This window comes from Oncorhynchus masou, chromosome 13 (genome assembly GCF_036934945.1).
Source record: "Oncorhynchus masou masou isolate Uvic2021 chromosome 13, UVic_Omas_1.1, whole genome shotgun sequence".
In the NCBI taxonomy this organism is placed as follows: domain Eukaryota; kingdom Metazoa; phylum Chordata; class Actinopteri; order Salmoniformes; family Salmonidae; genus Oncorhynchus; species Oncorhynchus masou.
Genome location: NC_088224.1, coordinates 43,424,880 through 43,437,404, shown reverse-complemented (window position 1 = coordinate 43,437,404; position 12,525 = coordinate 43,424,880). Strand labels below are relative to the sequence as shown.

Sequence of the window (12,525 nt, the reverse complement as noted above, 5' to 3'; positions counted from 1 at the left end):
TCACTGAAATAATAAACGTTCTGTTTTCGAAATTATAGTTTCCGGACTCGACCATATTAATGACCAAAGGCTCGTATTTCTGTGTGTTATTATGTTATAATTAAGTCTGATTTGATAGAGCAGTCTGACTGAACAATGGTAGGCAGCAGCAGGCCCGTAAGCATTCATTCACACAGCACTTTCATGCGTTTTGCCAGCAGCTCTTCGCAAGCTGAGCGCTGTTTATGACATCAAGCCTAACAGCCTAATGGCTGGTGTAACCGATGTGAAGTGGCTAGCTAGTTAGCGGGGTGTGCGCTAATAGCGTTTCAAACGTCACTCGCTCTGAGACTTGGAGAAGTAATTCCCCTTGCTCTGCAAGGGCTGCGGCTTTTGTGGAGCGATGGGTAACGCTGCTTCAAGTGTGGCTGTTGTCAATGTGTTCCTGGTTCGAGCCCAGGTAGGGGCAAGGAGGGGGTCGGAAGCTATACTGTTACACTGGCAATACTATAGTGCCTATAAGAACATCCAATAGTCAAAGGTATATGAAATACAAATGGTATAGAGAAATAGTCATAAATACTATATTAGCTACAACCTAAAAACCTCTTACCCTGGAATATTGAAGACTCATGTTAAAAGGAAACAGCAGCTTTTATATGTTCTCATGTTCTGAGCAAGGAACTCAAACGTTAGCTTTCTTACATGGCACATATTTCACTTTTACTTTCTTCTCCAACACTTTGTTTTTGCATTATTTAAACCAAATTGAACATGTTTCATTATTTATTTGAGGCTAAATTTATTTTTATTGATGTATTAAGTTAAAATAAGTGTTCATTCGGTATTGTTGTAATTGTCATTATTACAAATAAATAGGCAGAATTAATCGGTTTCGGCTTTTTTGGTCCTCCAATAATCGGTATCGGTGTTGAAAAATCATAATCGTTCGACCTCTAGTATCCAATTGGTAGTTACAGTCTTGTCTCATCGCTTAAACTCGCTGTTTCCTTCCTCTCCGGCAACTGAGTTAGGCAGGACGCCTGTATTTTTGTAGTGACTGGGTGTATTGATACACCATCTAAAGTGTAATTATTAACTTCACCATGCTCAAAGAGATATTTGATGTCTTGTTTATTTTTTTTGCCCATCTACCAATAGGTGTCCTTCTTTGCGAGGCATTGGAAAACCTCCTGGTCTGTGTTGAATCTGTGTTTAAAATTCACTGCTCGACTGAGGTACCTTTCAGATAATTGTATGTGTAGGGTACAGAAAAGAGGTAGTCATTACAAACTCATGTTAAACACTATTATTGCAAACAGAGTGAATCCCATGCGCTCTTATTATGTGACTTATTAAGCAACATTTTACTCCTGAACTAGAAGTTTTCCTTAAATGGGTTGAATACTTATTGACTCAAGACATTTCACCTTTTCATTTTTTATTAATTTGTTAATTTGTTAACATAAAAAAATATATATGAAAATCCACGTTGATATTATGGGGTACTGTGTGTAGGTCAGTGACACAAAATTTAAATGTAATCCATTTTAAATTCAAGCTGTAATAACAAAATGTGGAAAAAGTCAAGGGGCGTGACTACTTTCTGAAAGCTACATCTATTGTGAGCACACATGCAGAGATCACACCAGGAGTAGACTTACGAATGGAGGCATGATCCCTCTATACTGTGGGAAGCCAGGGCCCACGGGGGTCTGGGGCAGCACAGGGCTGCTGGCAGGGGGGTTCCTAGGCGGCCCATGGGACTGTGGGTTCTGCTGCTGGTGGAGAGGTTGGCCTGCCAGGCCACCAATGGCAGCCCCCTCCATGACCAGCGTCCCGCCTGGGCCACCCTCTGCGACCCCCTCCCCGGTGGGTGCCAAGGCACGGCCCCCACCGTCCCGCCAACTCGTCATGTCTGGGGAGAGGGGGAAAAACAAGGAAAAGAGGTTAAAAAAATAGGAGGGTATAGAAGCCACTTATACCAGCATTTTGTATTCAGGAAGAAACACTGGACATGCAATGAAATCTTGCCATAACCGATGTCCTAGTTACAGAACTGTTTCCAAAAATGTATTTTTTTTCTTTCTTTCATTGAGAGGAATCTTAGACTCAGGAGTGAATAAGCAGGGAGGTAATTCTCCAACTGGCAATCCTCCAACTGGCAATCCTCCAACTGGGATGTCTGGAAAATGTGGGAATTTTAGGACAGTTACCGGAATTTTGCAAAGTAATTGTGACTAAGTGATTTTCCTCTTTTTTTTTTACGAAGAAATTAAAAAATATGCACTTGCTCTGACCACTGCTTCTTCTGTTCTGGTAGCCATCTTCACTGTGTGGTCTATAATAACCGTTACAGAAATTAGCGTTACTCACTCGGAGGGCGGAGGCTTGGTCCGGGCCCATACCACTGATCTGCAGTGCCCTGTTCTCTGCCAGCTTTGTCCTGGTCGCCAGCCGCCTGCAGGGTGGGAAATTCCTCGCGAGAGAATGGCGACGGTTGGTTTGATCCCTTTCCACCTGTATGGTGCGAGAGAGGAGGGGTTACTCAGTTAAATATCCAGACACGAGTTAGTCAGGAAGCCACTGATGATGAATGTCAAGTCCGCTGAGACGTGACAGATGTAAAGTATGATACTCACCATCTCCTTGTGCTCCATGTGTAACACTGGCCTGAGCCCAGGACCTTGCCCCTGCGGCTTGGGCAGAAACCGGGGCGGGAACCGTAGGTGGAGCCTGAGACACACACAACAGCACAACAATAAGGACCATAGCGGTATGGAATCATTTTGTGTTTCAGTTCACATAGATATGGAATTGGTGTGTACCTCTGGAGCTGGCGGGGTTCTCGGGCGGGTCGGTACAGGCGTCTGTGAAACCACAGGCTGCGGCAACTCCAGCTGCGGTTCTGACAATACATCGGTACTGAGAGAAGGAGAGAAAGAAACACCAGATGGGTAAGTGTCAGACACGCCAGTCAGTCAGTCAGACCGACAATTGTGCCAGTTACCGAGTTAGTAGGGGCCTATTACCGATGTTACACGGCAGTATTGCTGCCGTTTCCTGAGATAACATAGCATTTGTATATTCATATCACCATTAGAATATATTTATTCTGAAGATGGACACAATCCTGCTAAATCAGAAATCATCAATATAGATGATAAATCGATTCAATTCGAGTTCTGGGCAGATGTAGATTTTTAACAAGAGGCAATAATACCCAGCCACGTTAAATAGTAAAGCTCAGTGAATAGAGTGCTGACTGAGAATAATTTAGTTTAGTGAAATTGATAGACTGCCCCATGGGGAATGTGCAGGGGGGCCCCCCTCCTCACCTCTTTGGGTCTGCTGGTTCCAGCTTGCTTGCCCATCCTGTGCCGTCTTTGGGAACTAGCGAGACGTTGGGGTCGTTGCCTTTGTTCTCCGCCTTCAGACTGGGCAGGCTAGCAGGGGGTGGCATGCGCCGCGCGGAGGCAACTTTACCAAGAGACTGCAGGCCATGGCGGGGGGGAACTGATGGGGGAGGAAGAGAGAGAGGAGACGAGGCCATTAGCAGAAAGACCACAGTAACTTGAGACCACTGAGAACCAAATGGGAGGGGAGATGAGGTCATGAAAACAACAGTGGTTGTCACCGACAAGATGTAGGCGTTTGATAAAGACTCCGCAAGAACTGCAGAGAATTGAGTTACTACTAGGGCTGGGTGAAAAGGCCTAAAAAGCACATCACGATTTTTTTTTATGTTGTAGAATGTAAAGGGTCAACTATTACTGCATTTCAAATAGTAGTCGAAAATCGAATGAATGCAGGGCTTGTGAAATTATACCCAGCTAAATATAATCCTTTAACTTGCCTAGTTAGGTAAAGGTTAAATAAAGAAATAAATAAGCCTTCCACAACCATGAGACCCACTAATAACTGAATTTGTCAAGAAGCCACTCCTACGCCACCAGTTGAATAGCCCTGGAGTAAGCCCAAGCAAAGCATATTTACTATTATAACAGAGTTTATGTGATCAATGGAGGGAACAAACTGCATTTTATATGAAACGGAGCCAAATCCAAGACAGGATTTACGTGTAACTCCAGTTCTCATGAAGGATGTAAGCTACACTCCCTCCATCATCTGCTCACTCACACATAATATGCACCTACATTAAAATACTGACTCTACACACATACAAGCTGCTATTAATCTTTCTAATTTTCTGTTGCCTTGTCACCTTAACTCTGTACATATAGTGGAAAGTAGTGTGAACCCTTTGGAATTATCTGGATTTATGCAAAAATCAGTCATAACATTTGACCTGATCTTCATCTAAGTCACAACAATAGACAGTCTGCTTAACCTAATAACACACTAAATGATATGTTTCCATGTGTTTGTTGAACACACTGTGTAAACAGTCACAGTGCAGGGTGGGAAAATTACGTGAACCCTTGGCAGCAATAACCTCAACCAAACACTTTCTGTAGTTGCAGATCAGACATGCACAATGGCCAGGTGGAACTTTGGACCAATCCTCTTTACAAAACCGTTTCAGTTCGGCAATATTCTTGGGATGTCTGATGTGAACCACTCGAGGTCATGCCACAGCATCTCAATCGGGTTGAGGTCAGGAATCTTCTTCTTGGGTCGTTGTCCTGTTGCATCACCCAACTTCTGTTGAGCTTCAATTGGCAGACAGATAGTTTAAAATTCTCCTGTAAAATGTCTTGATGAACTTGGGAATTCATTTTTCCACCGATGACAGAAAGCTGTCCAGGCCCTGAGGCAGCAAAGCAGCCCCAAACCATGACACTCCCGTCACCATACTTTATAGTTGGGATGAGGTTTTGATGTTGGCTTTTTTTTCTCCACACATGGTGTTGTGTGTTCCTTCCAAACAACTCAACTGTAGTTTCATCTGTCCCCAGAATATTTTGCCAGTAGCGCTGTGGAACATCCAGGTGCACTTTTGCAAACTTCAGACGTGCAGCAATGTTTTTTTTTTGAACAGCAGTGGCTTCTTCCGTGGTGACTCCCATGAACGCAATTCTTGTTTAGTGTTTTACGTATCATAGACTCGTCAACAGAGATGTTTGCAAGTTCCAGAGATTTCTGTAAATCTTTAGCTGACACTCTAGGATTCTTAACCTCATTGAAATCAAATCAAATTTTATTTGTCACATACACATGGTTAGCAGATGTTAATGCGAGTGTAGCGAAATGCTTGTACTTCTAGTTCCGACAATGCAGTAATAACCAACAAGTAATCTAACTAACAATTCCAAGACTAATTTCTTATGCACAGTGTAAGGGGATAAAGAATAAGTACATAAAGATATGAATGAGTGATGGTGCAGAGCCGCATAGGCAAGATACGGTAGATGGTATCGAGTACAGTATATACATATGAGATGAGTATGTAAACAAAGTGGCATAGTTAAAGTGGCTAGTGATACATGTATTACATAAGGATGCAGTAGATGATAGAGTACAGTATATACGTATACATATGAGATGAATAATGTAAATGTAATAAACATTATATTAGGTAGCATTGTTTAAAGTGGCTAGTGATATATTTTACATCCTTTCCCATCAATTCCCATTATTGAAGTGGCTGGAGGTGAGTCAGTGTGTTGGCAGCAGCCACTTAATGTTAGTGGTTGCTGTTTAACAGTCTGATAGCCTTGAGATAGATGTTTTTCAGTCTCTCGGTCCCAGCTTTGATGCACCTGTACTGACCTCGCCTTCTGGATGATAGCGGGGTGAACAGGCAGTGGCTCGGGTGGGTGTTGTCCTTGATGATCTTTATGGCCTTCCTGTAACATCGGGTGGTGTAGGTGTCCTGGAGGGCAGGTAGTTTGCCCCCGGTGATGCGTTGTGCAGACCTCACTACCCTCTGGAGAGCCTTACGGTTGTGGGCGGAGCAGTTGCCGTACCAGGCGGTGATACAGCCCGCCAGGATGTTCTCGATTGTGCATCTGTAGAAGTTTGTGAGTGCTTTTGGTGACAAGCCGAATTTCTTCAGCCTCCTGAGGTTGAAGACGCGCTGCTGCGCCTTCTACACGATGCTGTCTGTGTGAGTGGACCAATTCAGTTTGTCTGTGATGTGTATGCCGAGGAACTTAAAACTTACTACCCTCTCCACTATTGTTCCATCGATGTGGATAGGGGGGTGTTCCCTCTGCTGTTTCCTGAAGTCCACAATCATCTCCTTAGTTTTGTTGACGTTGAGTGTGAGGTTATTGTCCTGACACCACACTCCGAGGGCCCTTACCTCCTCCCTGTAGGCCATCTCGTCGTTGTTGGTAATCAAGCCTACCACTGTTGTGTCGTCCGCAAACTTGATGATTGAGTTGGAGGCGTGCGTGGCCGCACAGTCGTGGGTGAACAGGGAGTACAGGAGAGGGCTCAGAACGCACCCTTGTGGGGCCCCAGTGTTGAGGATCAGCGGGGTGGAGATGTTGTTGCCTACCCTCACCACCTTGACTAGTCTCTCAAAGCACTTCATGATGACGGAAGTGAGTGCTACGGGGCGGTAGTCGTTTAGCTCAGTTACCTTAGCTTTCTTGGGAACAGGAACAATGGTGGCCCTCTTGAAGCATGTGGGAACAGCAGACTGGTATAGGGGTTGATTGAATATGTCCGTAAACACACCAGCCAGCTGGTCTGCGCATGCTCTGAGGGCGCGGCTGGGGATGCCGTCTGGGCCTGCAGCCTTGTGAGGGTTAACACGTTTAAATGTTTTACTCACCTCGGCTGCAGTGAAGGAGAGACCGCATGTTTTCGTTGCAGGCCGTGTCAGTGGCACTGTATTGTTCTCAGAGTGGGCAAAAAAGTTAGTCAGTCTGCCTGGGAGCAAGACATCCTGGTCCGTGACTGGGCTGGATTTCTTCTTGTAGTCCGTGGTTGACTGTCGACATCTTGTGTCTGAGCGGTTGAATTGAGATTCTACTCTGTCTCTATACTGACGCTTAGCTTGTTTGATAGCCTGTGGAACATCTTATGCACTGTGTTCTTGCAGTCATCTTTGCAGGATGGCCACTCCTAGGGAGAGTAGCAACAGTGCTGAACTTTCTCCATTTATAGACAATTTGTCTTGCCGTGGATTGATGAACATCAAGGCATTTAGAGATACTTTTGTAACCCTTACCAGCTTTATGCAAGTCATCAATTCTTATTCTTAGGTCTTCTGAGATCTCCTTTGTTCGAGGCATGGTTCACATCAAGCAATGCTTCTTGTAAATAGCAAACTCACATTTTGTGAGTATTTATTACAGGGCAGAGCAGCTCTTACCAATATCTCCAATCTTGTCTGATTGATTGGACTCCACAATAGCTGACTCCTGACTCCAATTAGCTTTTGGAGAAGTCATTAGCCTAGGGGTTCTAGGGCTGGGCGATATGGCCAAAATATCATATCATATATATGGTATTTTTCAAATTTGACAGAATTTAACGTTTTTGATTAATAAAAGTTTTACATTTGCGTCATGGGTAGTGGGTGACCCTAGGGTGGCAACACATATATTCTAAATGATTTCAATGGGTCTTTCTCCATTCTGATTGTTTTATACTGTTCAATTCAACTTAAAATAATTTCCTGCATTTCCATCAATTTCTGCACTCATTTGAGATCATTTCCATGAAATGGGCAATATTTTTACCAAATGCTGCAATTGCGATTTAGATCATAACACTTGGGTGATCTTTTGGAATCATGGAAATAGAATATAAATAATAGTGGGCACTTTGAATACGGTGTTGCTTGACCTGACAACAAATGAAAATGCCATGGACAAATTATTGTGACAGCGTAAGAACCAAAGTGATGTTCAGTGTTTCCTCGGGGACCCTATAATCTTTGGCTACATTAAATCTGTATTTGCTTCTCTTAATCTGCCAATGCTTCGCCTATTCCTCTTTGATTTAGAAGATACTGTTGCACAAACAACATGATGATTTAAGCCTCCACCAGTACTGGTGTCAGGCTGCATTAGCTAGCTACGTTTGCTCTGACTCAGTACTTTCATTAGCTAGTTAGCCAGGTAACTAGCGATTACCATTAGTGGCTAACACGATTTAGCGCAACTTGCTAAGAAAGTACAAACTAGCTGTTTGCAGATGTAAGAAACAAACTAATATTGTAATTATAGAACGCTCATTTGAAGATCAAAGTGAAAACATTGTTGTCATCAACATTGTTGCATGTGCTGCATTGACCATGCAGACTGAACAAAGTGTTTCGTGGTCAAGCAACAAATGCGCTCCATGAGTGACGGCTGTGGGACTAAGCCTGTGTGGAAAGCGGCATGAGAAAGAGAACGAAGAGGGATGACTCAAGTAGAGGAGTAAACTATGCAAATGGATTTAACAAATTTAACAAACCAAACATTCAAATATTTTTATAGAAGGTAAAGTAAAAACCCAAACCCGTCCGTGCATAAATACCAGTATATGGTAAAATACGGTATAGCGCACACCCCTAAGGGGTTCACATACCTTTTCCAACCTACACTGAATGTTTAAATGATGTATTCAATATAGACAAGAAAAATACAATAATGCATGTTATTAGTTTATGCACACTGTGTGTGTGTGTGTGTATTGTTGTGACTTAGATGAAATCAAATTTAAGCTGAAATCTCAGTAATTCCAAAGGGTTCATATACTTCTCTTGCCACTATCTACCTCCACCACACCAGTATCCCTGCACCTTGTAAATATGGTATTGGAACTGACCCTGTATACAGTATGCCTACTGAGTTATTGTTTTCTTATTTAGCAAGTATTTTTTTCTAGTATTACATCGTTATTGATTATTAGGTTGAGTAGGGCTGTTACGGTGACCGTATTTCCTCAACACGGGTGGTCACAAGTTCAGTCAAATTCCACCTGACTGTTTAGTCAGTGTAATTAGGCTTCTCCAAGCTCTGATGCTGCTGCTGGTCATATAGTAGCCTACCAAACTTGCTACTTACCTGGTACTCAGCACTATATTGTTCCTCTAATCACTCTGACATCAATGCAAATGTTTCAGAAAATTGAACCAAACGCTTCATGAGATCTCATATTGTGTAAAAATAACATTTCTATAGGTTATACGATTGTGTGAGAAAACAAAATGACGGCTTCTTTTAAGGAGGATCCCATCAGCTTTCTATAGGCTAGACCAAGTATATTTATTTCTCAACTTTCTAATATTAAGCACAGCCCACCTGGCTGACATGAAAATGAACCACGGGAAAAGCATCCTATTTTAAGAGCATAGATTACATGTTTTTTCCCCTTCCTGTCTGTTTCAAGACCGGTGCATGATATTGGTCCATTCTAAACCAAAACAAATTTCACACATTATTTAGTATATGTAAAGACAAGATTAAATCAAAAAATATGTAATATATTATCACTTGTGAATGAAGTCCAGCTTAAGGCAAGAAACAGCACGCCTTTGACAACTTTTTCAAATCATAGTCACATGCATCAGGTAGCCTAGCCCACAGGCCTATACGTTTTGTTAAGGCTTGTAATCACAACTAAAGTGGACAAAAAACTTCTTAAAATTAAGCACATTAATCCGCTTTACAACGGGTGTAGAGCCTAACTGGCATACATACACAGCGCGTGAGTTTCAAGTTTATAATAAAAGCATCACATGTGCAGTCACTTTTAAGAGTGGTGTTTTCCTGCTAAAGGAACATTTGCGCATATAGCCTACTGCTGCGTGCACATTGCTGCACACTAATTTTGAAGCTAAACATTCTCATCTGTCGTTTCATCCTCATTGCTTGAAAAAAATTTGGGGGATATATCGCATTCCACAACTGTCCCAGACTATGTTTGGGAATATTTATTTCAAGATAGATAAGGTCAACTTTTATACTATGGTGGATAGTACATTGTCATAGGAGAATACTTTTGCTGTTTTTTTGGTCTACTAATCTTGACAGAGAGCCATATGAGTGAAAGGTGCTTCAGACCACACAGTCGGGAGAATTTTTGTTTTATTTAACCAGGCAAGTGAGTTAAATGCAAAAACAGTGTTGGAGAAGTTAAAGTGCAATATGTGCCATGTAAAAAAATCTAACGTTTAAGTTCCTTGCTCAGAACATATGAAAGCTGGTGGTTCCATATTCCCAGTTAAGAAGTTTTAAGTTGTAGTTATTATAGGAATTATGACGCATCGACTATTTCTCTCTATACCATTTGTATTTCATATACCTTTGACGATTGGATATTCTAATAGGCACTTTATTATTGCCAAGCCTAATTTCAGGATGTGATAGACTTGAAGTCATAAACAGCGCTGTGAATCAACCATTGCTACGAGCTGCTGGCAGCTTACAAGCCTGCTGCTGCCTACCACCCCTCAAATCAGGTCGCAATTGTAAATAACAACTTGCCTACCTGGTTAAATAAAGGTGAAATAAATAAAATAAAAAATATCAAATAATAGACTTAATTATAATAAACAGAAATACGAGCCCTTCGTCATTAATATGGTCAAATCCGCAAACTATCATTTAGAAAACAAAACGTTCATTCTTTCAGTGAAATACGGAACCGTTCCATATTTTATCTAAAGGGTGGCAACCCTAAGACTAAATATTGCTGTTACATTGCACAACCTTCAATGTCATAATTATGTAAAATGATGGCAAATTAGTTTGCAAATAGCCAGGCGGCCCAAACTGTTGCATATACCCTGACTGCATGAAATGAACGCAAGAGAAGTGACAATTTCCCTAGTTAATATTGCCTGCTCAAATGAATTCCTTACCTGTTATGGCTGTGATCCCTGTATAGGGATCAACATCAGGGGAAATTTCAGAGTGACAACTAAAAATACAACTTCAAAACATTAAACATTCTTGAAAATGCAAGTGTCTTACACCCTTCAAAAGATTAGAATCTTGGTAATCAAACTACGTTTTCCAATTTAAAATAGCTATTACAGAGAACAAATACCATGATTTTGTTTCAGAAGAGCAATCAACAACAGAAACATTTTCTGCCATGACAGTTTTTACACATTCACATCTGAAGGTAAAATTATGACTTACATTCTGATATCTTGCTCTTATTTCTCTTCCTGAGGGTCCCAGTGATCAAATGAAGTGCCATTTTCTTTGATAAAATCCATTTTTATAGCCTAAATCGAAACATTTTGAAAACTGTTTGTGCCGTGAATTCCATCTCTATCATTTTTTTACGGAGCATTCGATGTGATTACACACCGTAAAGAATCGTTTATCTAGTCATGGTTGGTTTCATTGCATTCCTTTGGATGTTTGCAACACAGCCAAACATCATTGTTTTTTTTGCAGGGAGTATTGACCGAAGAGAACTGATTTGAAGACAACGAGCAATGACTACCTTGCGCACCAATAATTTTAGCGAAGCTTCATTGATTGACTATATTTCTGCCCAATGACCACTGATGATCTTGAAATCTAGCTGGGTAGATAGCCAATGAGCTGAGGTAAACGCCAGTATGTAATGGTGTTGGGTTGGACCACAATTCCTTGTTTGTAATCGCACGCGCAGGGAACTCCATTCTCGCCTTGACGATCAGAGGAGTTGCTGTAAGGCTTTTTACGCGCAGCTGCATTTGGGAAAGTTGTAGTTTCAACGATTTCATTGAAGATATCATGGCGAATAAATCAGGAAAAACCGAAGACAAAGTCTAAAGTGAAAGTGAAAAAGTGAGACAGATTTTTTGTTTGAAGAATCTCGGAGTGTTGTGATTCAAACGAACTGAGGAGCTGTTTTACTGCAAGGACAGGACGTACATCTGGACGGGTAAGTGCTAATGCCGTTTTATGAAATGTAAAAATATATATATATATATTTAAAAAAGTGTTTTTCTTCAATGAAATGTGTGGTTTGTGTGTGTGTGTGTGTGTGTGTGGTGTGTGTGTATATATACACTGCTCAAAAAAATAAAGGGAACACTTAAACAACACAAAATAACTCCAAGTCAATCACACTTCTGTGAAATCAAACTGTCCACTTAGGAAGCAACACTGATTTACAATAAATTTCACATGCTGTTGTGCAAATGGAACAGACAACAGGTGGAAATTATAGGCATTTAGCAAGACACACCCAGTAAAGGAGTGGTTCTGCAGGTGGGGACCACAGACCACTTCTCAGTTCCTATTCTTCCTGGCTGATGCTTTGGTCACTTTTGAATGCTGGCGGTGCTTTCACACTAGTGGTAGCATGAGACGGAGTCTACAACCCACACAAGTGGCTCAGGTAGTGCAACTCATCCAGGATGGCACATCAATGCGAGCTGTGGCAAGAAGGTTTGCTGTGTCTGTCAGCGTAGTGTCCAGAGCATGGAGGCGCTACCAGGAGACAGGCCAGTACATCAGGAGACGTGGAGGAGGCCAACAACCCAGCAGCAGGACCGCTACCTCCGCCTTTGTGCAAGGAGGAGCACTGCCAGAGCCATGCAAAATTATCTCCAGCAGGCCACACATGTGCAGGTGTCTGCTCAAACGGTCAGAAACAGACTCCATGAGGGTGGTATGAGGGCCCGACGTCCAC

The 12,525-nt window shown here is 42.0% G+C and overlaps 1 protein-coding gene across 3 annotated transcripts in view; it reads right to left on the bottom strand.

Annotated features, from left to right (window-relative positions):
• Window positions 1-12,525, bottom strand: part of LOC135552377 (protein PRRC2A-like) — a 56,957-nt gene that overhangs the window by 24,609 nt on the left and 19,823 nt on the right. For all 3 annotated transcript variants that reach the window (XM_064983953.1, XM_064983952.1, XM_064983954.1), the window contains exons 3-7: window positions 3,318-3,495; window positions 2,808-2,904; window positions 2,622-2,715; window positions 2,356-2,499; window positions 1,644-1,897 (exon numbers count right to left, since the gene is read on the bottom strand). In XM_064983953.1, coding sequence (XP_064840025.1) covers window positions 1,644-1,897; window positions 2,356-2,499; window positions 2,622-2,715; window positions 2,808-2,904; window positions 3,318-3,495 — 767 coding nt within the window. The remainder of the gene's footprint in view (window positions 1-1,643; window positions 1,898-2,355; window positions 2,500-2,621; window positions 2,716-2,807; window positions 2,905-3,317; window positions 3,496-12,525) is intronic.